Source organism: Antennarius striatus, chromosome 11 (assembly GCF_040054535.1).
Source record: "Antennarius striatus isolate MH-2024 chromosome 11, ASM4005453v1, whole genome shotgun sequence".
NCBI classification, from domain to species: domain Eukaryota; kingdom Metazoa; phylum Chordata; class Actinopteri; order Lophiiformes; family Antennariidae; genus Antennarius; species Antennarius striatus.
This window is the reverse complement of record NC_090786.1, coordinates 1,500,855-1,527,830: the sequence shown is the minus strand read 5'-3', so window position 1 is coordinate 1,527,830 and position 26,976 is coordinate 1,500,855. Positions and strand designations below refer to the sequence as shown.

Genomic DNA, 26,976 nt, shown 5'->3' with positions numbered 1-26,976 from the left:
TGAGTTTGACACCAATGTTGTGCGGTTAAGTTTCATCTGGAGGAAGTAGAGACATCTTCTGAAAGCATTAACTGGTGTTTACGCTGAAGTCTGAATATTTCGCTATTTGATGTTAACTATTGGTGGAGTTATGCAAATAAAACACAGTAATCAAAAGTGGCGTGTCGGAGTTTTGATGATCAAGAAGAATATCAGCATGTCATTCACGTGAGTGTCGTGGAATACCTCAGTGGATTAAAGCTTGTCTTAGATGATGATGATAAATCATCATCCTCATCATCATCTACATCCACATTATTCAGTCGGGTCGCGGGGGCAGCAGCTTTAACAGGGAACCCCAAACTTCCTTTTTTTTGGCCACATCCACCAGCTCTGACTGGGGGATCCCAAGGCGGTCCCAGGACAGAGATATGATCTGTCCACCTGGTCCTGGGTCTGCCCCGAGGTCTCCTCCCAGCTGGATGTGCCAGGAACACCTCCCTAGGGAGGTACCCTGAAGGCATCCACACCAGATGCCCAAACCACCTCAACTGACTCCTTTCCAAGTGAAGGAGCAGCGGCTCTACTCTGAGCCTCCCTAGAATAGCACTGTTTCTCACCCTCTTTCTAAGGGAGACCCGCTACTAGCCAAATAAATAATCAATAAACCAATATTTCAACTGTGGTAACTGTAGGAATTTTTTTTTACATATAAATAGAAAAAAACGATAAATGTGTCTCTATGTAACTCAGATAATTATCACAAGTAGTTACTCGCACCAAGCAAATAAGGATTGCTCAGTGTTCATACAAGTTCAAACGGGTTCAAACAAAAAATGTTTGTCATTCGATAAAAAAAAGTATGAAACTATTCAATGTGGGCATTTCGTCATCCTTATCATATCTTATCTGAAGTACAGTCCTTCTTTTCACTCAGGTAGATATTCAGTCATCAGATGTGCTGAAGACAGTCAAGTACCATGAGGTAATATTTAAACTATGTAATCTGTGAGTCAAATAATACTTTATTTTAAGTAAGTAAACTAAATTTACATGTGTCTATTGCACACAAATATTCCTGTTGGAGTTTTACTAATTAATTTTGATGTAGTCAAATCAAATACTCATCTTGATGATATTCAGAATTGTTATTGAGCATGCATAACTATATAATACTGTCACATTTACTAGGTCCTTGAATCATTTTATAGAGTGCAGGTCTAATAGGACTAAAACAGATAGAAGACCTTTATCTGACGCTATTAAAAGGTCATTTATAACTTTTAGCAGTGCAGTACTGTAGTTCTTTCTCAAAGCTGACTGAAGATCCTCCAACAGATTGTTCTCCAATAGCTAGTTGTTTAGCTGTTTGTCCACTGCTTTTTCTAGGATCTTGGATAGGAATGGCAGGTTAGAGATAGTTTGTAGTTTGAGAGGTGGCCAACGTCTAGACTTGGTTTCTTCAGGAGGGGCTTTATCACAGCCACTTTAAAAGATTGCTGTACATAACCCATTTTCAAGGACTGATTAATTATTTAATTCATTGATGGTATTGTATTGATGGTATTACCTCTTTGAGGAGCGTCATTGGAATTTTGTCTACTAGACTGGTGGTGGGTTTAGCAGAGGACATTAGACAGAGGTCCTTTTGCTGAAAGCACTCCAGGTTGTTGCGAGATTTATTCGATTTGTCTGCTATCGGATTAGTATTTGGCAGTACGTGACTGATCTCATCCCTAAGATTTGTAATCTTGTTTTGAAAAAACCTAAGAAAATCATCGCAATCATTCTCTCCAGTCTGTGGGAGCGTTGATTAAACTTGAGGCTTTTGAGTCTAGCTTCTTGCCACTTCCCTTGCCAGAAGGTTCTTTTGCTTCCTGGGCACAACTGGTACTCTGAGACCTCCTGTCTCAAGTTATGGTTTCTTGAGAAGTATTTGCATTTATTCCTCATAGCAGTTAGAGTTAAACTCCTATTTTGTTTTGTTTGTTTTTTTGCAGTTTCGTGACACAAGATTTGTAATGTAACATGGGTTATGTCCAAAACCCAAACAGGCCAAAGGTTCTGTTTAATAAACCTTGTGGTTGCTGACATTAATCATCTTTGGCTGGTGCCATTACTGAAATAAATAAATGTACTGTTTGGCTTGTGGCCTCTTGCTGCTACATTAAATACCCAAGCCCGGATAAAAACAGAGGTTTGTGTACTAGTGTACTATTGCAAGAATAGTGTGCGACCAAAAGGAAAACATGAATAAATCTTTAATAAATATTTGGCAACAGACCAGAATGAGCAATTATTAAACAGCCAAAGAAATAAACAGGGCATTCAACTAGGAGATAGGGTGTCAGAGGAGATTACGTAAAGTTCAGGTAACCGGTGTTTCCACGGCATACTCCAATATAAATATTTGTGAATTTAGTAATATTTGTGATGAAACAACAGCTAATTATACAAGAAGAGCCTTCTTTAATCAGTATTAAGTAAATGAGATGCTGCAGCTGTGGAAAATGGGTCTCATACATTTTATAATATTTTGTGGTGTGACAATCAGCAACCATTATTGTCATCATCATCATCATCATCATACACACACACACACACACACACACACACACACACACACACACACACACACACACACACACACACACACACACACACACACACACACACACACACACACACACACAAACAACCTGCCAACACTTGAGTAGCTCCTCCCATTGACAAGGAGCTTACCAAGTGAACTTAAACCACCTCACCTGTTTGGTCCAGCTGAGAAAGAGGAAAAAATAAAACCTGTGAGACCCATGTGGAGATAAAACCACTTGTTTACATGTGACACTACACCCAGACCACAGAACTTCCTGTGGTGCTTTAGGAAGTTTGGGTTAACAGCAACACCTCAAGGGAAGAAGTAAGAATTGATCAGTATTTAAACAGGTAAACATGAGCCGTCTGTCCAATCAAATAAAGCCTGAAACCAGCTTATCCACTGCGGATAATTATAATTATAACTTCACTGAGGTATGGTCCCTCTTGTCACTCAGTCATCAGACATTGAAGACAGTCTAACAGCCCATCATGGCTGTTAACGTCCCAGGAGTGATAGTGATGGTGGTTTTCTACCTGCTGGTTCTTGGGACCGGAATCTGGGCTTCCTTCAAGTCCAAAAGGAAACAGAAGAAAAGTGGAGCCACTGGAATGGAGATGGTCCTGCTGGGAAACCGGAACATCAGTGTGGTGGTGGGGATCTTCACCATGACAGGTGAGTACAGTTGAAGCTGAGTATTTGGTGGCTTTAACTCCCCTTCAGAATAACCGTTCCTGAATGAACACATAGACTGCTTATCATTTATTGTTGTGAAAATAAAGATAAATAGTTAAGAATTAATTAAGTTCCTGATGAAACGACAAAATCAATAAGTGTTTTAATAAGTGGTTGAAGATTATTGCACAAACGAGTACAGCAGAGTACTTTGGAGTCATTTGTTGTTGATTTTGTGGTGTTCAGGAAAATGGATGGATCAGAAAAAACACATCACAAAACCTAAGCAATTCTGTTGTCTATCGAGATCAATAGCAGTAAAGTCACAGTCAGTACCAGCTGCACCAGAATCCAAACTGTCCTATCTTTATTTCTTAGCTGGACCGTTTTCTTTTGTCACACATGGACTTCACAAGTGTTCATGTCTACTTTTGCCAAAAAATACCGTAAAGTAATTTTGGTACTTCCTGTAGTTATAATTAATTATGTTAAATCAATATGTTAAAAATTTAAATTGATCTACCCTGCAGCTACATGGGTCGGAGGAGCCACGATCGTTGGCACAGTTGAGATGATGTACACGCCCTCCATGGGACTGACATGGACAATGATCATGTTAATATCAAACAGCTCAAGTTTTATTATTGGTAAGAGTTTTAAATCACGTGTGATGAGATGCTGTTTAAATTCAAATGTAATATAATAAAACTAGCAACTACAAGTGGGGCACTAGCCGCGAGAGGGCACAAGCCAGTACCTTATTGTGCCGGTCCCAAGCCTGGATAAATAAAAAGGTTTGTGTCAGGAAGGGCCTCTGAAGTAAAACTTTTGCCAAATCAAACAAGCAAATCAAATACATGACTTCCATACTGGATCAGTTGAGGCCTGGGTTTACAATGACACACATCGGTGCTGTTTAACTACAGGGTAGCGGTGGAAATTGGACTACTGTTGGTTGAAGAAGAAGAGGAAGAAAGTGTGTTTGCAGGAAGACAGAGAAGATGAACGCCAAGAGTATAGGACTAAGAGTAGGGACGTTGAATGTTGAAACTATGACAGGAAAAGGTAGAGAGTTGGTTGAGATGATGGTAGACATACTGTGTGTCCAGGAGACCAGGTGGAAAGGTAGCAAGGCTAGAAGTTTAGGAGCAGGGTTCAAGTTGTTCTATCATGATATAGATGGGAAGAGAAATGGAGTAGGAGTTATCTTGAAGGAGGAGTTTGTTAGGAATGTCCTGGAGGTAAAAAAAAAAAGTCAGATAGAGTAGAGTATAACTTGAGAGTGATGAGTCTGAAGCTAGAGATCGAAGGTGTGATGTTTAACGTTGTTAGTGGGTATGCTCCACAGGTAGGATGTGAGCTGGAGGAGAAGGAGAAATTCTGGACGGACTTTGATGAAATGATGCAGAGTACACCAAGAAGTGAGAGAGTTATCATTGGAGCAGACTCAACGGACATGTTGGTGCAGGAAACAGGGCTGATGGGGAGGTGATGGGCAAGTTTGGTATCCAGGAGAGGAACGCAGAAGGACAGATGGTGGTTGACTTTGCAAAAAGGATGGAAATGGCTGTAGTGAATACTTTCTTCCAGAAGAGCCAGGAACATAGGGTGACCTATAAGAGTGGAGGTAGGAGCACACAGGTAGACTACATCTGGTGTAGACGGTTCAACCTGAAGGAGATCAGTGACTGCAAAGTAGTGGTAGGTGAGAGTGTAGCCAAACAGCATAGGATGGTGGTGTGTAGGATGACTCTGGTGGTGAGGAAGATGAAGAGGGCAAAGGCAGAGCAGAAGACGAAATGGTGGAAGCTGAAAAAGGAAGAGTGTTGCATGACTTTATAAGAGTGAAAAAGCAGTCGGTCCTGATGATATACCTGTAGAGGTATGGAAGTGTCTAGGAGAGGTGTCAGTAGAGTTTCTGACTGGGTTGTTCAACAGGATCTCAGATTAGTGAGAAGATGCCTGAGGAATGGAGGAGAAGTGTGCTGGTGCCCATTTTTAAGAACAAGGGAGATGTGCAGAGTTGTGGCAACTACAGAGGAATAAAGCTGATGAGACATACAATGAAGTTATGGGAAAGCAGGGAACAGGTGGAGGAGAAGCTAGAGAGGTGGAGGTTTGTCCTGGAAAGGAGAGGAATGAAGGTTAGCTGCAGTAAGACAGAGTACATGTGTGTGAATGAGAGGGACCCAAGTGGAAGAGTGAGGTTACAGGGAGAAGAGATCAAGAAGGTGGAGGATTTTAATGTAATTTTTCATGGAAATGAAAAAACGTCAAACAAGACGTTCAGATCAGTTATCAACAAAATATATCAAGCATATTCAAATCTATATTTTATTCATGCATTATTGATGTTCAGTAAGTAATGTGGGCCAAAAATATGGTGATGTTGAACAACTTTATATTTCTTCTTTTCCCTCCTGTTTCAGCTTTTCCCTTCAGGGTCACCACAGCCAATCAGCTGCCTCCATCTAACCCTGTCTTCTGCATCCTCTTCTCTCACACCAACTACCTTCATGTCCTCTGTCACTACATCCATAAACCTCCTCTTTGGTCTTCCTCTAGGCCTCCTGCCTGGCAGTTCAGAACTCAGCATCCTTCTACCAATATATTCACTATCTCTCCTCTGGACATGTCCAAACCATCTCAGTCTGGCCTCTCTGACTTTATCTCCAGAACCTCTAACATGTGCTGTCCCTCTGATGTACTCATTCCTGATCCTATCCATCCTGGTCACTCCCAGAGAGAACCTCAGCATCTTCATCTCTGCTACCTCCAGCTCTGTCTCCTGTCTTTTCCTCAGTGACACTGTCTCTAGACCAAACAACATCGCTGGTCTCACCACAGTTTTGTACACCTTTCCTTTCATTTTAGCTGAAACTCTTCTATCACACATCACACCTGACACTTTCCTCCACCCGTTCCATCCTGCCTGGACACGCTTCTTCACCTCTTTTCAACACTCTCCATTGCTCTGGACTGTTGATCCTAAGCACATACACTCTTATTCTTCAATGGTCATTTTTCTGTTCTCAAATGTAGAAGGTTTGTTCTTTGCCAAACCCATGAGAGAAAGAAGGTTTTTGACGATGCTGGACCCTTTCAACATCAAGTATGGAAAAGTGATGACAGCTGTGATGAGCTTGGCTTCTCTTTGTTGTGATGTGACTTGGCTCCCATCAACACTCACTGGTTTAGGTACAACACTATACTCACACTGTTAATATTCAAACAACGACTGGTTATAAATGTTCACTGACACAATGTGTCTAACAGGAGGAACCATGAGTGTGGTTCTGGATTTGCCGTTCTCTGTTTGTATCTGGATCTCTGCTGCTGTGGCCATTATCTACACCCTACTGGGAGGTCTCTACTCTGTGGCCTACACAGATGTTATACAGGTTGTCCTGATATTTGTCGGCATGGTGAGTTTGCTGCTTTTATTTCATAGCATGTCTTACCTTTTATTTTAAGAAAACGGTTTCACACAAAGTCCTAAAGGTTTATTCATAAATACATCACCGCTTCAAAGCAGTGATGTATTGTAGTTATCAGTGTTAGTGTGTTCAACCTTTTGTCCGTCATTTCTTTAGTCCACCAATTATCTTAGCAACCTTTGCAGATAGAAAGATGAAACAAAAAACACATCACTCGGGCCTCAAAGGTTGATGAAAATGAGATGATGACCTTGACCTTGAGAAAACTAGTTCAAGGTCAAATTTCAACTATTGTACACTCAGGAACCGGATAAGATAGAAAGACGGGAGAGAAGGCCAGTGTGAGTAACACCATAGATCAAAGCTAGTGCTTTGCCCTATGCAAGTAGGTCAGGGTAAAATTCTGAATTCACGGGTGTCTGTGACTGTATTGTTTACGTTTGTGTTTGTTTTTCAGTCCATCTGTGTTCCCTTTGTCATGACGAGTCCTCACACCTTGGACATCAGTCAGACTCTGATGAACAACACCTTACACGCTCCCTGGATTGGTCAACCAGAGATGAAGAAGATCTGGATCATGATTGATGACTTCTTGTTCTTTGTAAGGAAACATGACCTTTACCCAATACAATGTGTGAAGGGATCTACGAATACAATAAGAAAAGGTACTTGTATATACTCAGTTTGTAGACAGTGACTATAATGTCAACCAGTGTCAAGGTGAGAGTAACTATCGTATGACTAGTCAGTTTAAGGTGGGTGTTGATGTTATTCAAGTGTTTAAATTAACCAACTATCTGGTTAACTTTTCAGGCACTGGGCTTATTGGGATATCAGTGGGTCCACCAGAGGATCCTGTCATCTTCTTCTACAACCACAGCCAAGACCGCAAGTTTTGTAGCTTTTTTCACCATACTCATATTTGGGATACCTGTGATATTGCTCGGTGCAGCTGCTTCATCTACAGGTAATGAGTGAATGAATGTTTGAAAATGAAATGAATAACACACCATAGTACAAGAAAAGTCAAGATATGTTTGTCATTGTTCATTTGTATGTAAAACTGACGTGAGAAAAATACAAATATTTAAAAATTGGCTTCCCTCTTATCAGATCAGTTTGCTGATCATGAAATCATTGTAGAAAGAATGTCAATTTTAGAATATTAGTAAAGTGCTTGTTCATTCACCTTAATTGTTTCTTCTTGATTCTCCAAACTCTGTTACACTGATCGTGTGAACATTTTAAACCCCTTGCCCAACTTCAGACTGGAACCAGACCACCTATGGTTCTCCATCTCCATATGAACGTGGAGAAGCTGCGATGGTTCTGCCCATCGCCCTGGAACACCTCACCCCACCCTTCATCTCCATCATTGGTATTGGATGTATGGCAGCTGCTGTGATGTCATCAGCTGACTCGGCTTTACTTTCAGCATCTTCTATCTTCACCTCTAACATTTACAAGACTATACTGAGACCTCAGGTAGAGAATATTATTGTTCTAAATAATATCTGGAAGCATTATGTCCTTCTGTCCATGTCTGTGTGATGGATCCCCTCTGTCAGCAACTCCTGTTCTGGAATTCTAGCTCAATCTTGGTGACTGTTGATGGTGTTACAAACCTGTGTCATGATATGAAATAAACTTGATTGGTGTAGGAAAATCATGCAACTGTGACAGAATCATTCTAGTTCTCAAAGGGTGAAAAGAGCTCTTCATGCTGTTGGATGTCATAGTTTTACCTTGGTTGGTAAATTTCTTCCTCAGATAGCCAGTTAAAATGTTTAGAAAGTCACTACCTTGTTAGGACATTACCTCCCATGAAATAAATGCATCAAAACAGATCTGGAATGTGACTGGTGGTCATCTGACTGGATCGTGAGGGTTTGCTGTTGTAAAGATGTGGCCTTCATTTGAGAGGCAACAGAGAGAATTTGAATGGAATAACATGATGTGACGGAGGAAGATGAAAGAATGTCAGTCATGTCCTGTTAGCCTGATCTATCTCTACTGTCTCCTTCAGGCATCAGACAGAGAGATCCAGTGGGTGATCCGTGCTGCTGTGGTGGTCGTGGGTGTAGTTGGAACATCCCTCACCAGCCTGAAAAACAGCATTGTAGTTTTTTGGTTCCTTGGTTCTGAAGTGGCGTATGTAGTAATATTCCCTCAGCTCGTCTGTGTCCTCTTCCTTAACATCTCCAACAGTTATGGAGCTATTGTGGGTGTAGTGGTGGGATTGGTTTTAAGACTTCTCAGTGGGCACCCATCATTAGGATTAGAACCAGTCCTACATTTCCCAGGATGCACTCTGGAGGATGGTGTTTATGTCCAGTATTCTCCAGTTAAGACCATCTCCATGCTGTCTTCCATTGCTGCCATCTTGTTGTTCTCCTACCTGGCTTCTGTCCTCTTCAACAAAGGTGTTCTACCTGAGAAGTGGGATGTGTTCAAAGTGAAAGCACAGCACTCACCAGTACCACTGTCACCAGTAGGTGGCGCCATAGAGGTAGAAGGGAATAAGGAAATGAGTAACGAGGAAGAGAAACAACTGTAAAAAAGTACTGAACTCTTTACAATACTGGTGGTGAAGGTGTGTCGTTTTCTCTTCAGTTTTCTTGGTAAGAATAGAGTAAGAAAAGTGTTTCCTTTCTGACTTGACAGTGACTTTTGGGCATTCTTTACTATTCGTGACTCCTCTTTTTGTGATGCTGAGTTCTGTTTCGCAGAACCTAGAGGTCCCCTCCTTTGCTTTTTCTGTATTTATGTAAAAGCCCCTGGTGCATTATAAACATTACATGTATGTCATATTTTCATGTTGCTTCCCGTTTTGCTCTTTTTATATTTTATGTGAAGATCAGGGTTGTAAACACTCAATTAGATACTGCCTGTTCATGGTTATGATAATAAAGTCTGTCATCATGAAACCTTGACATGAAGACTGTTGGCTAGAGTTGTCTTTTTCCTTTTTGTTTTAGACCTCAATGCTGTTTTCACTGGTATTGTCAGTGGCAGTGACACAAACACCTCAGATGTACACAGACAACATTTGACATCAAGAACAAGTTTGGACTGACTTTTATTACTTTCTGCGACTCCCTTGGGCATTTTAAAGTTTTATGACAACACTGATAAAAAGAGCTAAACCCCTCCAGGATCCCTGGAGGGGTTTCACCAGGGCTGCGTTTTATCACCAATTATGTTCATGGTTTTCATGGACAGGATATGAAGGCGTAGTCGTGGTGAGGAGGGGTTACAGTTTGGTGGCCTGAGGATTGCATCGCTGCTTTTTGCAGACGATGTGGTCCTGTTTGCGTCATCAGCCTGTGACCTGCAGCGTTCACTGGTCTCTTTTGCATCTTTGACGTCCAGCTGGGAGGAGACCTCAGGGCAGACCCAGGATTATGTGGAGTGATTATATCTCAACACCGGCTTGGGAACACCTCGGGATCCCCCAGTCAGAGCTGGTGGATGTGGCCGGGGAAAGGGTAGTGTGGGGTTCCCTGTTAAAGCAACCCAACTCAGGATAATGCGACTGAAGATGATGATGACGACTGTGAAATAAAGCCATGATCTTAACAATTCTGAAGAATTATTATTTCCTGAACACTGCGAACATGTTTTTAAACAAAGAATTAGCTCCTATTCTACACTGGATGTGTGATGCTGTGACTGTTGTCAGTGGCTGGTTGGACAAGTTATAGTATGACAGAAGAGCCCAGTCGCTTGGCTATAATGGGACGGTTAGAGTAAATAAGTAATTGAGTAATTCAAAACCCCCCACTAAGGACTTGTAGTGGAACAGGCTGAGTGTGGTGATTATGGTATGACAGGAGAAGACCAACTTTTTTTATAATGAACAACTAGGTGTGTTAAATATTAAAAAACCACAAGACCTATTTTTGGTAAAGGCCAACGGGACGTCCAAACAGATGAGGCCATCAACAAACATTAACTGGCAAGTTAGTCCACCTTTATGTTGATGCTTTGTGTTAACATTGAGTTCAAGTTTGGTTTGTATGAAGCTATGCAAAGGAAAGTTTCCTCATGAAGTAAAATATTTATTAGTATGGGATCGTGCAGTCATGCAGTGGGTAGGACTGTTACTCGCACTTTGTTGCACCACCTGTGGCTTTTATAACAGCCTCCCATTTGTTGGTCATTTGCTTCGGTTTTTTATTTTCGGTGACATATTGCTTTCTGTCTTGATTCTTGTGTTCCTTCTTCTCCCAGCATGTCTGCCTTTCACACCCTCCCCATGTTTTTTGCAATTGGCCCAGATTTTAGAAACAGCTAACAGTGAACGGCCAACATCTTCTGCTACACTGCATGATGATTTACCTTCTAATAAGTTTGATAATTCTCTCCTTTGCTTCAATGGACAATCATGATTCATGTCAGTCTTCTTGGTGCAGCAGCTCTCCACGGTGTGGTCACTCGTTTTTAACCCCAGACTAACGATCACATCTAATCTGATGCAGGTGTTGGGTTTGGGAATGAAAGCTGACAGCGTGATTCCATGTGTTTTTCCCTCACAGCTGAGTAATTCCATTTTTTTTTACCCTCTGCTTGGTCTAAAAATATAACTGTTGTTGACTATAACAATTTTTTATTGATTTCTTTTAGTATGTCTTAAAGAAACAGGAAAGTCAAAATGAACCAGGTGTATTATTTGAAGTACATAATTAAACAGAAGTTTTGGTGGCATTATTAATTTTCATGATCAGTGGGGACCTTAGCCAAAGAAAATATATCATAAGTTACGATGCACTTGATGACAGCGGAAGTGATGCAATCGTAGACATCGGGGTGAATCCATGTCATAATCACATCTCTCCACACTCGTTCATTCTCTATGTAAGAATTTTGTTTTGTGATGAATGACTGAATGAGCTGAAGCTAAACAGTAACAACACCATTTATTCTGCTTATTTATTTTTGTTTTACATTCAGTGCGTGAAATGTTACAACAGACTTCACACCTTCATCAAGTTCGCAACATCAACAACAACATCTAAAAAAAAAGGGGTTGATGGGTAGAAGCCATTGGCTTGTAAAGTTCCCATCCCCTAAATCAATAACACCTCATTGCATCCTCTCTCATTGCAACACACTGTCAACCAAATTCATACATTTGCATGTCCCACTTCAATTATTTTGTTTCGGTGCATTTCTGTTTTAAATCGTACATTCAGTCCAACAGGCGAGCATCTTTGCACACGTCTTTGTCAGTTCTGGAGAAGACTTACATGTGCCGACTATTAACCCAGCTATCGCTCAACGTCTCAGTTACTGCACTAAGGTTACAGTGACATTTATTTCGCAGGCATGACACATGAAGTTTAATTAGCCATAACAATTTAATACTTTAACCATCATTTACGTCAGAAACATAACTTTGCAAAGTCACGTTCTTAAAAGCTTTGTTAAAGGCCAATAGAGTTCCCATTCTCCTAACGGCATTATCCAGTTTGTTCCAGAGTTTGACACCAGTAAACGATAATGAAAATGTTTTCAGTGTAGTTCTTGCTTTCTTCTGTAAAAATGCTGTGTTTCCTCTCAGTTGGTAATTGGATTCATTAATCTGTATTTGTGGTTGCATGTTTTGTGGTAAATAGTTATTGGTGATGCAAGAGAATGAAAAATGAAAGAATGAAAAGATAATTTCTTCTCACTGATTATAGTTTGACAGAGAGTCTGGGGGGACTGGTTATAGCCTGTTAGAAAAACTTGGTGGGTTGGTTATAGAAGAGACAAGAGGGTGAGTTCATGAAGGATTTTTAAAGATTAAGGATTCAGTGAGAAAACTGAAAGAACTGGTTATAGCAGGATTGGCAGAGAAGATCAAATATTGTTTTGAACAACAGGAATATGTTGTCCAGCAGGTAGTGTCTTGGAGTACGAGGCTGTCAGAACGACGTTCAAATAGGTGAGAACATCAACGAAAACTTTAACTGGCCAGACCTCCTTATTTTTTGTTGCTGCTTTGTGTTTATCTGTGAAATCTCAATGTCAGTGTTGCGTGTAAAGGTAAATCTAATTTTGTACAGAGAAGGGATGGGAGTGCTTGGAATTGGTGGACGTTTGTAGTGTCTGAACTCTTGTTGTGCTGTGGCCTTACTCCAGCCATTCTTATTTGGACAAAGATATAGAAGCTCCACAATTTTTTTTATTTTAGTCATACAACTGATGTCGAAATTTTGCCGGACATAGGTTCAAGGTTGCTTGAAGATGGGTCACCTGTATACTCTTGCTGGGCCAGAAAACAATAAATGACCAAAACCACCAAGACACAATTGAAACCAATTGATTCTTTCTTGCTCTTCTTGATTTACCTTAACCTGGATGACTGAGAACCTACAGAGATTTGTCAGATATACACTTACAGCATGATAAAGACTTAGCGCTTGTGTTATTGATTTGGAAAGTTGCCAGCCTCATTCACATCAGTGACAACACCCAGACCATCCGGCATTTTTACTGTCATAACTCAATATGTGACTGCCTGGGAGTCACCAGTCGGCTATGGAATTGGCCCAAAATAGAATTTGGTATAAATAAGAAAATAAATAAAAGGATACAAACATATGTACAAGTATGTACAATATCAGTGTCAGTTTACATTCCTGATCCTGAGCGCTGTAGTTGACAGCAGCCACTTGGCACGCTCTGCTGCACAGTCTTTTCTTTTGCTTGTTTTTTGCCAGTTTTACTACTTTTTCCTCTCTCTCTATCTCTCTCTCACTACTGTAATGAACTCCTGTGTCCAATAAATGCCCTCCACAGGTGTTACCCATTGTCCAAGATGACCCTTAACTTGGACAATGTCCTCCTCTCCAACACCACTATCAGAGAGCCCGATTTTGCCTCAATAATGTCACTGGTCCTGTGGATAAGTCTGTCCAGACTTAAACGTCTGCCACACTCAGACCACTGCCTCAGCACACCACAGTGTAGAGGAGCCCACTGGACACCACATACTGGTAGAACACACTCAGCATAGTGTTGCAGATGTTAAATACCTCAGCCTCGCCAAGAAAAAGAGACGGATTTGGCCCTACTTGGAGAAGTTGCCCATTTGCTTTCCCAGACCAGATTGTTGTCAATGTGGACCCCCAAATATTTCAGTCCTCTAAAATGTCCACAGTGAAGGAGAGAAGGGTTACCTGCTCCTTCATTCTCCTCCATTCCAGCAACAATTCCTTTGTCTTTGTCACATTGACTTGTAGGTGGTTTTTCTCACTCTACATGAGAAAGCTGTTCTCAACAGTCCTGAACTGTACCTGTGTTAGCACTCTCACTGATACATCCGACTACTGCCGTGTCATGAGAAAACCTCTCTAGACAGCAGGTCCTGTGCAGTAGTTCAATATTGTGGTGTAAAGGGTAAAGAGAAAAGTAAACAGAATGGTTCCTTGTAGGGCGCCAGTGTCACTGACCACACTGTCAGACACACATGGTTGCAGGTGCACATACTGTTGTCTGGCGTTCAGTGTCTTTAAGAAATGCCTTGGACATGCTATCAAGCCAAGAAATATGACAGTCAGGGACAGGTTTATTTGTATTTCATTTTTTTCGACTAAAATATCCTTTTTCTGTTCTCTCAGTCAATCACTCAGACATCAGTAAGTAAGGTGGCTCGTCAGCCAGTCCATTATGGCAGTCAACATTATAGGAGTGATAGTGATAGCATTCTTCTAATCAAGCTGCAGCAGTATTAGAGTAGAAAAAAGGCACATGTTGATGGTTGTTGGTTCGAGTCTCTTTGAGGGGGAGTTCAGTCACCAGGGAAGAGCTCGGAGTAGAGCCACTGCTCCTCCACCTCGAGCAGAGCAAGCTGAAGTGGCTCTGGCATCTGTTCCGGATGCCTCCTGGATGCCTTAGTTTTGACTTGAAGAGTCTCGAAGAGTCCATGAGTTAGTCTAAGGAGAAGGGAGGTCCTTCCTGATATGTTACACGGATGGGCATGCGGGTTGGGGAATCCAACCAATCCAATCCACCCTTCTAATGTTTGCTCCCCACCATGGATAGCAACATGGTTTTAATTGAGAGGTACTCCAACTGACCAGAGTTACAGTGAAAGTGATAGAAATCATTATTTGAAAGTAGAAAAGATTTAACCATGTGTTCACCTGATCTCCCACTTTATTGTCCTTTCAGGCATCAGACAGAGACAGTCAGTGGGTGATCCATGCTTTTGTGGTGGTCGTGGGTGTGGTTGGAATATCCCTCACCAGCCTGAAAAACAGTGTCTACACATTCTTGTACCTTGGTACTGAAGCAGCCTACATCTTACTTTTTCCTCAACTTATATGTGTCGTCTTTTTCAACATCTCCAACAATTGTGGTGCTCTTACTGGCTTATTGGTGGGGTGTACATTAATATTGCTCAATGGAATCCCATTTGTTGGTTTATAACCAACCCTACATTTCCCAGGATGCACTCTGGAGGATGGCGTTTATGTCCAGTACGCTCCAGTTAAGACCATCTCCATGCTGTCCACCATTGCTGCCATCTTGTTGTTCTCCTACCTGGCTTCTGTCCTCTTCAACAAAGGTGTTCTACCTGAGAAGTGGGATGTGTTCAAAGTGAAAGCCCAGCACTCACCAGTACCGTTGGCACCAGCAGGTGGCGCCATAGAAGAAAATGAGGATGAGTCAAAAAATGGACCGGACTCTAGGATTGATGTATTGCTAACAGTACATGCTGTTTCACACTGGCAAAGCCAGCATTAAGAGACAACAGGTGAAGCAACTATCAATCAATCAATACACAATTTCTTCGGGGTTTAATGAAGTATATATCTATCTGTCTGAGCAAGTCAAGCCAGGTATTTTGCTTGACGTGGGTCTTGAACCAGCCACCCTCCACATCCCCAGCCCAAGATTCGGTGGACTGAGCCACTGCCGACCCATTACACTTTATTAATCCCGGAGAAAATTGCGTACGGGAAGAGCAAATACTGGCACTAAGGCCTATGGTCTGAGTGTAAAAATAATTTCCCAATGGAGGACAAATAATAGTTTCTTTCTCTTTCTTCTAGTCTAAAATACTGTTTATATAACTAAATAATGTGACTCACGGAAAACCCTGTCTTTTGTTTTGTGCAATACATACGATTGTGGTGCTGTGATCACTGTCAGCTCATGGATGAAAGTAATGTGATTCTCACTGAAAATGCATGATAGTGATTAAACTACTCAGAAGCTGTGCATTGAGAGGATTTTCCTGGTAATGTGGAGAGGACAATAAATTTTCTATTTGACGCAACTGTATTGATCCCCGTAGGGAAATTATTAGTCCACTCAAGTAGACACTGGTAATTAGTCGCATGCATGTACTGTATATATCAGTGTCAGAGGATGTTCATTCAGTCGCTTATTTTTTAGAGAACAAGCAGATCACAGACATGCTAGAAAATTAAATTATTTAAAATGACAACAAGACAAAGACATCAAGGCAAAGTGTGGAAGTCAACACCAATTGTTTTTTAGATCAAGGAGTGGTGAAAAAACATGGAATCATTCAACCCACAGTGGACGGTGCTATAAATATAATAATGGATTAGATTTACATTACACTTTTCTTGTCACTCAGAGACGCTTTACTGTGGATCCATGATTCATTCACTCCTCAGTCATACTTGGTAATGTTAAACTACAAATGCAGCCACAGCTGCCCTCAGACAGACTCCGACCACCACTGGAACAATCACGCACTGGAGGCAGGAGGGTAAGATGTCTCGCCCAAGACACTGTGACAGGTGACTTGGGGAGATAGAAGACAATTGCCAATCCTACGATCATTGGCTGACCTGGTCTACCGCTGGGCCACTGCCGCCCCCACTAAAGCAAGAAGGTCCCAGGTTCTGTTCTACCTGGGACCTTTCAGTGTAGATTTACATGGCAGTGGGTGGGAGGTACCTCTTTTCTACCTCCACAAATCATGCAAGGTAAACCGGGCATGCTAAACTGTCTCTAGCCGTAAATGGAAGCACAACTATTTGTACACCCCAAATGATGTGGCGTCTCATTTCGGGTGTACCCCTTGTCCCATCTGTACCCATTTGGGATAGGCATAAGTCTAACACATGACCTGTATTTAAGATAAAACGGGTTGAATATGCTTGAATGAGTTAATCATTAGGCTACGTATGATATAACAGAGAAGAGTGAAGTCTTTGATCTATCATTAACCAGTCCACACAGGATTAACTGGTTCTAGTGGGAAATAGCGAGTGGCAGACTGTGTCACACAAGATTACATGAAGACTGATGGTTGGCTACATGAAGAGACAAAAAGAGCACTTGGTGTTTTAAGAAGGACATTCAATCAGGTGAGGACATAAACATGACATGCATGTAAATCAAGTGCAATTACTCAACTTTGATTAAAATTCTGACTGTAGTTCATTGAAAAGTACTCTATTACCGGTGGAACACCTGCCTTTCAGTAGCAAATATAACTACTGACCCTGAGGAATCTTGGGAGTTACTGAGAGGAAGATTTTCCCGTCCAAGCAAGGTAATGCTTCCAAAGGAGCAGGGATTTTGCTCTTGAAGATCCACAACGGCCTGCTGCCATTCTGATTGGATGACCTTGTTCTTCTACACCATCGTAAGGAGCATCCACAACATTTTCTCCATGTAGGGTTAGTGGTTGTACAGCCTGTGCGATATTCTATTGTGCCTAAGAGCAAAGGCAGATGGACCTTATTCATGACTTCTTTGTCTATTTCACAAAATCTTGGAGATGTGTCAAAGCGGATGATTGGTGTTGTTGGACATTGAAACTACCCTGGTGACCAGGTGGTGTATCTTAGACCATATTTGAGTATTGGCCCCTGATCCTGGTTCTGTTCTTCCTTGTAGATGTTTTACTATCTACTGATATTTGTGCCTCTGTAAATGTCTCATCCAACTTACTAGTTGTAGAGTTGAAGGGGGCTGATGTGCCCATCACTGTTTGATGGACTCATTTTACCTGCCTCATCAGACGCAGGTCATTTGACCTTTTTTTTTAAAATGTTGCCCTTCAAAGAACCTTCAGTTTTTTTCTCATGCAATGGGGGTGGTGTATATATAACAATTATTTTCTCTCAACAATGTTGAAATCGGGGAAACATTCATATTTATTTTCTGATATTTATATCAGGTTTTGCAAAAAGTAATGTCTGAAATTTGAAATTATATTTCCAGTATTCATTACTTCGATCTATGGAAATTCCATTGTTGTTTTACTTGTGAAATGGAACCTTCAAGGGTTTTTATGACCTGCAGGGAGGAGAAACTAAACCAACATATCTCCTAAAATGTCACCTGTCTATTTTATTCGGACAGTCATTCAGACTTCTCAGGTGGGGAGACCAGTGAACCAGTAAATCATGGCTGTTAACGTCCCAGGAGTGATAGTGATGGTGGTTTTCTACCTGCTGGTCCTTGGGACTGGAATCTGGGCTTCTTTCAAGTCCAAAAGGAAACAGAAGAAAAGTGCAGCTACTGGAATGGAGATGGCTCTGCTGGGAAACCGGAGCATCAACTGGGTGGTGGGGGTCTTCACCATGACAGGTGAGAAAAAAAGAGCTAACTTAAAATGGAATCTCTATGACATGAGTTGAATAAAGTAAACAACGTTAGTTAGTTGTCAAACCTAGTTTATAAGAAGAAACCTTGATGCAAATCTTTTAATGTAATTATCACAACTTCAAAACCATAACAACGTGGAGGTCAGAGGATATGCTGTGCATCCATTTGGAACTCTAAAATGGAAAACCTCTTGTGGGATTATCTGCATTTTATTTATTACTATTTATTAGCTAGACAAGGCAACCAGACTGGACAGGAAAATGAGGCACAGGGGCGAAGTTGAAAAGCCGAGAAAAAATGGTGTAATGGGTGTAATGGGTCTGCAGGAGCTGTCTTGGGAGACGTAGAAGTGGTAGAGGGAGAGGAGGAAGCATGCAGTAGGCAGTCTGTAGTGACGGTGGACGTCTGAGAAGAGAAGCAAGGAATGGAGGGATAGCTAAACCGATTGAAAAGGCAGTTCAGATCATTAGCTCACTCCACTTCCCCCTCCACTGCTCTGCGCCCTTTGTCGTACCCAGTGATGGTCCCCATGCTGTTCCAGACTTCGTACACCTGGTTGCGTCCCAATTGGTTCCCCAGTTTCCTCCTGTCGTCCTCCTTGACCTCCCTCTGGTAGAGTCTTATTGCTTATAGAGCCTTTCTCATCTCCAACTCTTTCTCACTCCAGAATGTCTGCTTCTTCCTGTTCAGGACAGTCTTGACCTCCTTGGTCACACAGGGTTTATTGCTTGAATTTGACTGTCCTGACAGAGACCACTGTGTTCACATAAGTCCATGTAATCCATTAAGTACTGATCAGCCCCCCTCGATGTCCCCCCCACGTACGCCCACCTAAATTGCATGTTTTTTCGAAGTAGGAGGAAGCCTGGGAATCCAGAGACAGTGAGAACATACAACCTGTACAGAAAGGACTCTTGCTGTGATGCAACAGCAAACACACCGCCGCCCAGTGACAAAACAATACAGTACAAAATGCACATCATATGATAACTGCAATTTTCCCAGGGAAATATTCATGGCTGTCGAAACAACTGTCATTGCCCTCAGTCATCAATGAACCTTTCTTCTCTGCTGATGTTCCTCTGCTTACGAACTTCATGTGTGCTAATCCATCTTTTAGCTACATGGGTAGGAGGAGGCTTCATTGGTGGCACAGCTGAGATGATGTACATCCCCTCCATGGGACTGACCGGGACACTTGTGGTGGTGATGGCTTATAGCTCATCTTTTATCATTGGTAAGAGATTAAAATGATATGACAGGAAGGTAAGCCTGAATTTAGAAACAAAAAAATATCAACATGTGTTTCTCAATGTGACACTAATAAATGTTTTTCCAGTCTGCAGTTCATCAACTATATTCACTTTATATTCACTAAACATTTTAGGAAATACAACTCACCCCTGTTGCACAAATGGCTACGTTGTTGGTTAGGTTGAGCCGGATACTCGTTACATACGATTAAAATGAAAAATGAAAATGAAAAAGAAGAAAAAAAATAAAGTTTTGTTGAGTATGACAATTCTTGTTCATGCATACTTTGTAGTCAATTACTTTCTTTATTGCATGCGCTTCATTAACGCACTTTGTGTTTACTTGTTCTGTATATAGTTCCTTTACTATTGAGATAAAAAGCGTTGAATCTGAATTCTGAGGCTCTTTGGTAAATATTCATTCATAGACTTAAGAGTATTCGTGTTCTGACTCAAGTCCATAAAAAACTTGTTCTGTAAATAGTTGTCTTACTTTTGTGGTCAAAAACATTGATTTGAATCTCAATTCCGATGCTGTTCTGTAAATTGTTTTAAAATAAACAAAAATACAGCAACTTGTGATCAATCCATATCAATTTTAGACTTAAAACAATGTAGTGACTTAAGCCCCACCCATTTCCGGTCAAACCGCACCCACTTCCGGTTTAAACCCCGGCTATTCCGAATACAGATATGGATACCGATAATCTAGTTGGCTGAACAGATACAGATACAGATACTCGCTCATCCCTAGTAATTAATATAACATTCACACGCCTTTTACATTTTAACCTACAGCCATACGGTTTATATTCAGAGGGTTCAAAGTGAATAAAACAGACGGAAACTTTAAAAGCAGCCAATGATGGTAGCTACATGACCTGTATTTTCATTCATGTCAGATCACTTGAGTGTTGCACCATGCTGTTCTGCTGATGCTGAAATTTTACAAAATGAAGTACAGAACGTCTTAATGATATGAAATACACATCTGACTTCAGACATGTCAAAGCAGTACCCCCTGCACCTTACAGTAACATCAATCTCCTGGTGTAGAGTCTCAATCCTTCAGATGTTGGTAATCCTTGAATGTTGAATTTAGAAGCAGCAAGATTTCTTCAACCATAGTTTCTTTCAGTTGGAACTGAAGGACTCTTTCAGACACTCTATCTTCACAAATTGAAATAATGGCAAAAGGGTGTCAGTCGGTAGTGATGGCCGCCAAGTCTGACCGAAATCAGTAGTTTTGATGAAATTTAAATTAAAATCAGCAGCTAAATCAGGTTGGTAGGTAGGTAGTAGAGGTAAGATTGGGCCAAAAAAATCCAGCCTGACCCGAGCCCTCGGGTATTAAAGCCCAACCTGGCCAGAGCCCGCGGCTTGGACTCGGGCTCGGGCTTAAGGTCTTACCTCTAGTAGGTAGGTAGGTGATGAATGTCTTACTTGTTTGAACAGTGTAGATATATTTCTCGATTTTTTTTCTTGGTTGTGGGAAAAATATTTGACGCATGAATGTGTATCTAATTATTTTGTCTTTCCCAATTAAAGGAGGTCTGCTGTTTGCCAAAAAAATGAGAGAAAGAAACTGTGTGACGATGCTGGACCCATTCCATCTCAAGTATGGGAAAGAAGTAGCAGCTGTACTGAGCCTGGCTTCACTTTGTACTGACCTGACTTATCTAGCCTCAACGTTAATTCCTTTAGGTGCATAATACACACACTGTATAGATATAGACATTCATTTTGTACAAACGTTGGTTATGAAATTTCAATGACACCTTTACTAGTTTACAGAATGAAATGTTACAATCCGTTGGCCATAAACTGAGATAAAACACATTCAGAAGCCTTCATTGGAAATTTAACTAGCATGAAAGCTGGCAAGATTACTAACAAGTTACCAGTCGATGGTCAAGCATGAAACCAAGTGGTTATTCAACTGCAGTATGCAGCAGGTCATTGAGGTCATCAAGTGAGCATCTTCTTTCACTGATGTTCAAATTAAAGTATGGGAAAGAAATAACAGCTTTACTGAGCTTGGATTCACTTTATAGTGACGTGACCTGGGTACCATCAGCACTAACATCTTTAGGAACATTCCACAAACAGTATAAAGATATTTATTGCAAAAACACTGTTAATTGAACTGGGATGTTGTATTTGACAGGAGGACTAATGAGTGTGGTTCTGGATTTGCCGTTCTCTCTTTGTATCTGCATCTCTGCAACTGTTGCCATTATATACACCCTGATGGGAGGTCTCTACTCTGTGGCCTACACAGATATTATACAGCTGGTCCTCATATTCACTGGCATGGTGAGTTTTCAATGCTATTTTCTTTGATTTCCACCTTGCACTTTTTTAAAAATTATTACATTTTTATTTGTCTCTTAGTGGGTGTGTGTTCCATTTGTTCTGATGAATCCTTCCACCTTGGACATCAGTCAGACCCTAATGAACAACACCTTACACGCTCCCTGGATTGGTCAACCAGAGATGAAGAAGATCTGGATCATGATTGATGACTTTTTATTATTGGTAAGGAAGCAATCATTTTCCTGTCAAATAATCCAAAACCCTGTATAAAGAACCTCAGTGTTGACCATTTTTATTGTCAACTTGTAATCACTTAAAAGCAGAGGCAATTATTGGAAGGTCGTGGACACGGACAGTCAAAAACTTTCTTTGAGATTGAGAACACATATGTCATTCTTATCAGGTAGCAAAGACTCAAATATTAGTGATAATCTACAAAATCAGTTACTTTAAAGGCCTTGGGGTGTTCAGGATGCCAACTCTTCCACCAGAGGAACTTGTCAGCTTCTTCTCCAGCTTCCGCCAGGTTCACATGCATTGCTGCTGGATTCATCTTATGGATATTCGGCATACCTTCCATACTAATTGGGGCAGCGACTGCATCCACAGGTGATAAGAATTTAGCTCGTATTTGCTTTTCAAAGCTTTTTCCCCCACATTAATAATGCAATAGTGATGTGAATGGCTTGCAGCTGTAAACACCACAGAGTGAGCAAAAGAAAGAATAAAACAAGAGATTGAATTTGGACAATCCCTCACGTCAATCAATGTGTCAAAATATGATCATCAAAACAATTCAGACCATATGCTTTCTAGGAGTAAGACTATTTTTAGAAAATGCAGGCTTACTAAATGTGCATATGATAACCAGTTTATTATATCTAAGATTGAAAAATCAAAATTCAAAATCAAAATTAAAAAAAAAAATTAGATGTCCAACGGTTTAACATTTCGCATCAATGTCTTTAATAAATGGACATTGAAACTAAGTTCAGGAAATTTCTATATCAAATTTTCATTGTTTAAAACAATCCTGATGTATAGAACACAAAGAGTGCGTGATATTTTTTCAGAGAGTTTATTGCCATATTTGTTTCCATACTCAGACTGGAACCAGACCACCTATGGTTCTCCATCTCCTTATGATCGTGGAGAAACAGGTCTAGCTTTGTCCATCGCCCTGGAGCACCTCACCCCATCCTTCATGTCCATTATCGGTATTGGATGTGTGGCAGCCGCTGCAATGTCATCATCTGACTCTAGTTTACTTTCAGCAGCTTCAGTCTTCACATCCAACATTTACAAGAGCATCCTGAGACCTCAGGTGCGTATGTTACATATAAAACATGATTTTATCCAGGACTAATAAAGTATCTATCCATCTACGCTACCGTTCAAAAGTTTGGGGTCACTTAGAAAGTCTATTTTGCGAAATGGACACCTCACAAGTCATCAACTGGCAGCTTCATTAACTATTACCTGCAAAACGCCAGTGTCAACACTTACAGTGAAGAGGTGACTCCAGGATGCTGGTCATCAGGGCAGTGTGACAAAGAAAAAGCCACATCTCAGACTGGCCAATGAAATAAAAAGATTAATATGAGCAAAAAGATCACAGACATTGGACGGGGGAAGATTGAAAAGAAGTGTGATGGACGGATGAATAAAAATTTGAAGTGTTTGAATCACACAGAATAGTATTTGTGTGACAGAACAACTGAAAAGATTCTAGAAGAGTGCCTGATGCCATCTGTCAAGCATGGTGGAGGTAGCATTGCTTTGGTACTGGTAAGGTTGGAGATTTGCTCATGGTAAAAGGGATACTGAAGGAAGGAAGGAAGGCTATCAATCAATTTTGCTATGCCATGCTTTTACCTGTGGACAGTGCTTGGTTGGAGCAAATTTCATCCTACAACAGCACGACAACCCAGAGCACACCTTCAAATTATACAAGAACTATTTAGAGAAGAAGCAGTCAGCTGGCATTCCATCTATAATGGAGTCACCGGATGTAAATCTTATGGATAGGGTAAGGACTCATATGCAAAACACCAGTGAAGAAGCTTTCATTCAAACTGTAATCGAAACAAGAAAAAAATCCAGAAAACACAAGAAAACTCTAGAAGTCCAACAAACTACAGGTATGAGCAAGATTACAAACAATCTGGCACCAAATCAAAGGAGAACCCGTCTTAAAAAGCCTCAGGCTAATCAGCTTGTTTGGACACAGGTGCTGGGATGAGGGACAGGTGTGGCCTCTCCTCCTGCGACACCCCAGCACAGCAGAGCAACATGACACAAACACCGAAGCGTGACACAAAGAGCCTGTTGTGGGAACAGTTTGACCATATATTACGCAAGAAGTGTCAATCCAGTCAATTCAATTTTGTGGCAGGGGCTTCTAGACATTTCGACAGATTACCGAAACAAATTAATCGTCAATAATGGCAAAGGTCTGCAAAGCTATAATTGCTGCAAATGGAGGATTCTCTGACAAAAGCAAAGTTTGGAGGAAAAATTACTATTTCAAAAAGAAATCAAAACAAATCAAGACTGCATGGAATGTACAACTGTCAGATATAGGAAGTGGCTGATATCAGGAAGACCTACCAATGGCTGGACAAAGCCATTGGTAGGTCTGGACTGACAGACAGCACAGAGGCACTGATCATGGCAGTACAAGAACAGGCCCCGAGTACAAGAATAATAGAGGCCAATATCTACCACAGTAGATCTGACCCAAGGTGCAGGCTATGTAAAGAAGCCCCAGAGTCAGTCCAGCATGTGGTAGCAGGGTGTAAGATGCTATCCATCTGTCTGTCCGTATCTCCAGATGTGATTAAGCGCTATATAAATAAAAGTTGATTGATTGATAGCCGGGTCAGCATACATGGAGAGGCACAACCAAGTAGCTGTGATAGTGTACAGGAACATCTGTACCCAGTGTGGACTAGAAGTACCCAAATCCCAATGGGACATACCACCGAAGGTGGTTGAGAACGACGAGGCTAAGATCCTGTGGGACTTCAGCTTCCAGACCGACAAACAGCTGCTGGCTAACAAACCGGACATAGTGGTGATGGACAAAGAGCAGAAGAGAGCAGTGGTGATAGATGTGGAGATTCCAGCTGACGCCAAAATCAGGAAGAAGGAACACGAAAAGATTGAGAAGTACCAAGGGTTGAAAGAACAGCTGGAACAGATGTGGAAGGTTAAGGTTAATGTGGTCCCCGTGGTAGTAGGAGCACTTGGGGCAGTGACCCCTAAACTGGAAGAGTGGCTCCAGCAGATTCCTGGAACAACATCTGAAGAGAATAGTGCAATATTTTAGTTGTTTGGTGAAACTTAAATCCCTCCTCCCACTGATTTGTTTTCTGCAGCCCTCTGTGGGTATTTTACTTCGAGACATCCTTGATTACCTTCCTAGTGACACGAGATAAAAATAGGTTAAAAAAAGACTGTACATCCTTTTTTTGGATAAGAGTGCAGGAAAGCATAAATGGAATAAAATGGTAGAAGCTAGGTGAAAAAAACAGTTTAAATCAGTCAGAGAGTGATTTACAAAGATATCACTCTTTTACTGTCCACCTGATCTTCTGCTTTACTTTCTTTTCAGGCATCAGACAGGGAGATCCAGTGGGTGATCCGTGTTTCTGTGGTTGTCATGGGTGTGGTTGCAACATCCCTCACCAGCCTGAAAAACAGCACCATACTGTTCTGGTTCATTGGTGCAGAAGTATCCTTCCTCATAGTCTTCCCTCAACTCCTGTGTGTCCTCTACTTTAATATCTCCAACAGTTACGGTGCCATTATGGGATTATTGGTGGGATTTCAAGTAAGACTATTAAGTGGAGACCCATCAATAGGACTAGAGCCAGTCCTACATTTCCCAGGATGCACTCTGGAGGATGGTGTTTATGTCCAGTATGCTCCAGTTAAGACCATCTCCATGCTGTCCACCATTGCTGCCATCTTGTTGTTCTCCTACCTGGCTTCTGTCCTCTTCAACAAAGGTGTTCTACCTGAGAAGTGGGATGTGTTCAAAGTGAAAGCCCAGCACTCACCAGTACCACTGTCACCAGTAGGTGGCGCCATAGAGGAGGATGAGATAAATTAAGACAAACTGTCCTCAGAGTGAAGAACCACAGCTATTTGTAAAAATTCTTTAGCATTCCTGGTTTAATTGTAATCTGTCCTCTGATAGTTTGCAAGGTATGACTGTATAATTTTATTGATCAAGACTGTACTCTGATCCAACACAGATAAATGACTGTGTTTTCTTGTCAGTTGCCAGTTGTCAGTGTACTTGTTCTTATCTCACACAATCTACACTTTCTCTACTTTCAAATTCTCATCTTTACAGGCTTAGTTTAATGGTATCGATGCATGCTGTTTCACACTGGCAAAGCCAGCATGAAGAGATGATAGTTATCTGTGGGAGATAGGGCATTCAGAAAAGTACACCATCTTCTTGACAAAGAGACACTTGCAAAACAGTGTAAATATGACAACCCCAGCAATATAGTTTTACATAAATGTTTAAAAGTAAAATTGCATGTAAAATTAGAATAACAAAAGTTTGTAAATATAGTTATGGTTATAGAAAAGGAAGAAATGAGAGGATTAAGAGAAAAATAACTAAGCAGTTACCAAAAGTAAAAATTACCAGAGCAACTAACATGCTGCACGTTCAGTGGTGCATGCTTACTACAAAGCTGCGGATACTCAGCTAAACCAGCACAATGTTACCATCATACCATTGTCAATAAAGCAAAAAAAATAAATTGTGTTTCCCTCATATATATTTCAATCATGTGTTCACATTGTAGTTTCTTCAGGATGTTGAACTGTGTTGATTTCTCCCATGGCATAAATCAAAACCTTCCTTGCAGTTTAGTAGTACAGTAATTCCTCACTTACCTGTACGCTATTAGCTGACAGAATCCAGAAGCGCGCTGCGTTGCGAGACTCACAGAACGCAGTGCACTTTTGTGAAATACAAAAGTGCTTTTAACAGTCTATGGGAAAAGGTAACACAGATATAAGGTGGTCCAATATAAGTAAAGGGAGAGTTCATAAATGTTTAGATTACCGTAAATAATAAAATAGTTTGTCGCTATATCGCAGAAATTTG

At 41.0% G+C, this 26,976-nt stretch overlaps 2 protein-coding genes across 9 annotated transcripts; both read left to right on the top strand.

The window, feature by feature from the left end:
* The first annotated feature begins 922 nt into the window (after positions 1-922).
* Positions 923-15,961, top strand: LOC137604197 (high-affinity choline transporter 1-like). Of its 4 annotated transcripts, none has more exons than XM_068328173.1 (9): positions 923-964; positions 3,033-3,250; positions 3,781-3,897; positions 6,293-6,448; positions 6,527-6,675; positions 7,145-7,288; positions 7,501-7,654; positions 7,955-8,172; positions 8,714-9,849. In XM_068328173.1, the coding sequence occupies exons 2-9, from the start codon at positions 3,067-3,069 to the stop codon at positions 9,242-9,244; spliced, it is 1,653 nt and encodes a 550-aa protein (XP_068184274.1). In that variant the 5' UTR covers positions 923-964; positions 3,033-3,066; the 3' UTR covers positions 9,245-9,849. The 4 variants fall into 4 exon arrangements, with proteins under 4 accessions (XP_068184274.1, XP_068184275.1, XP_068184273.1 ...); XM_068328174.1 differs by lacking the exon at positions 923-964 and adding an exon at positions 2,905-2,925; XM_068328172.1 differs by lacking the exons at positions 923-964; positions 3,033-3,250; positions 3,781-3,897; positions 8,714-9,849 and adding exons at positions 14,848-14,959; positions 15,125-15,961 and having other exon boundaries at positions 4,438-6,448.
* Positions 15,962-16,892: 931 nt separating this feature from the next.
* LOC137604022 (high-affinity choline transporter 1-like) lies at positions 16,893-26,640 on the top strand. 5 transcript variants are annotated; one of them, XM_068327940.1, is made up of 11 exons: positions 16,893-17,024; positions 17,142-17,305; positions 18,028-18,255; positions 19,394-19,510; positions 21,075-21,230; positions 21,694-21,842; positions 21,921-22,064; positions 22,298-22,451; positions 22,949-23,002; positions 23,120-23,166; positions 25,459-26,640. In XM_068327940.1, exons 3-11 carry the CDS (start codon positions 18,072-18,074, stop codon positions 25,957-25,959), a joined length of 1,506 nt encoding a protein of 501 aa, XP_068184041.1. In that variant the 5' UTR covers positions 16,893-17,024; positions 17,142-17,305; positions 18,028-18,071; the 3' UTR covers positions 25,960-26,640. The 5 variants fall into 5 exon arrangements, with proteins under 5 accessions (XP_068184041.1, XP_068184037.1, XP_068184039.1 ...); XM_068327936.1 differs by having other exon boundaries at positions 22,949-23,166; XM_068327938.1 differs by having other exon boundaries at positions 17,109-17,305; positions 22,949-23,166.
* The last annotated feature ends 336 nt before the right edge of the window (positions 26,641-26,976 follow it).

What these genes read in the sequence shown, in the direction of transcription:
- LOC137604197 (XM_068328171.1), top strand. Translation starts at nt 5,767, where the DNA reads ATGTCCTCTGTCACTACATCCATAAACCTCCTCTTTGGTCTTCCTCTA. An exon ending in ATCAACACTCACTGGTTTAG is followed by an intron (nt 6,449 to 6,526) that starts GTACAACACTAT and finishes TGTGTCTAACAG; the next exon opens with GAGGAACCATGAGTGTGGTT. An exon ending in AGACTATACTGAGACCTCAG is followed by an intron (nt 8,173 to 8,713) that starts GTAGAGAATATT and finishes TGTCTCCTTCAG; the next exon opens with GCATCAGACAGAGAGATCCA.
- LOC137604022 (XM_068327936.1), top strand. Translation starts at nt 18,072, where the DNA reads ATGGCTGTTAACGTCCCAGGAGTGATAGTGATGGTGGTTTTCTACCTG. An exon ending in GGGGGTCTTCACCATGACAG is followed by an intron (nt 18,256 to 19,393) that starts GTGAGAAAAAAA and finishes TCCATCTTTTAG; the next exon opens with CTACATGGGTAGGAGGAGGC. An exon ending in TTGATGACTTTTTATTATTG is followed by an intron (nt 22,065 to 22,297) that starts GTAAGGAAGCAA and finishes GTTACTTTAAAG; the next exon opens with GCCTTGGGGTGTTCAGGATG.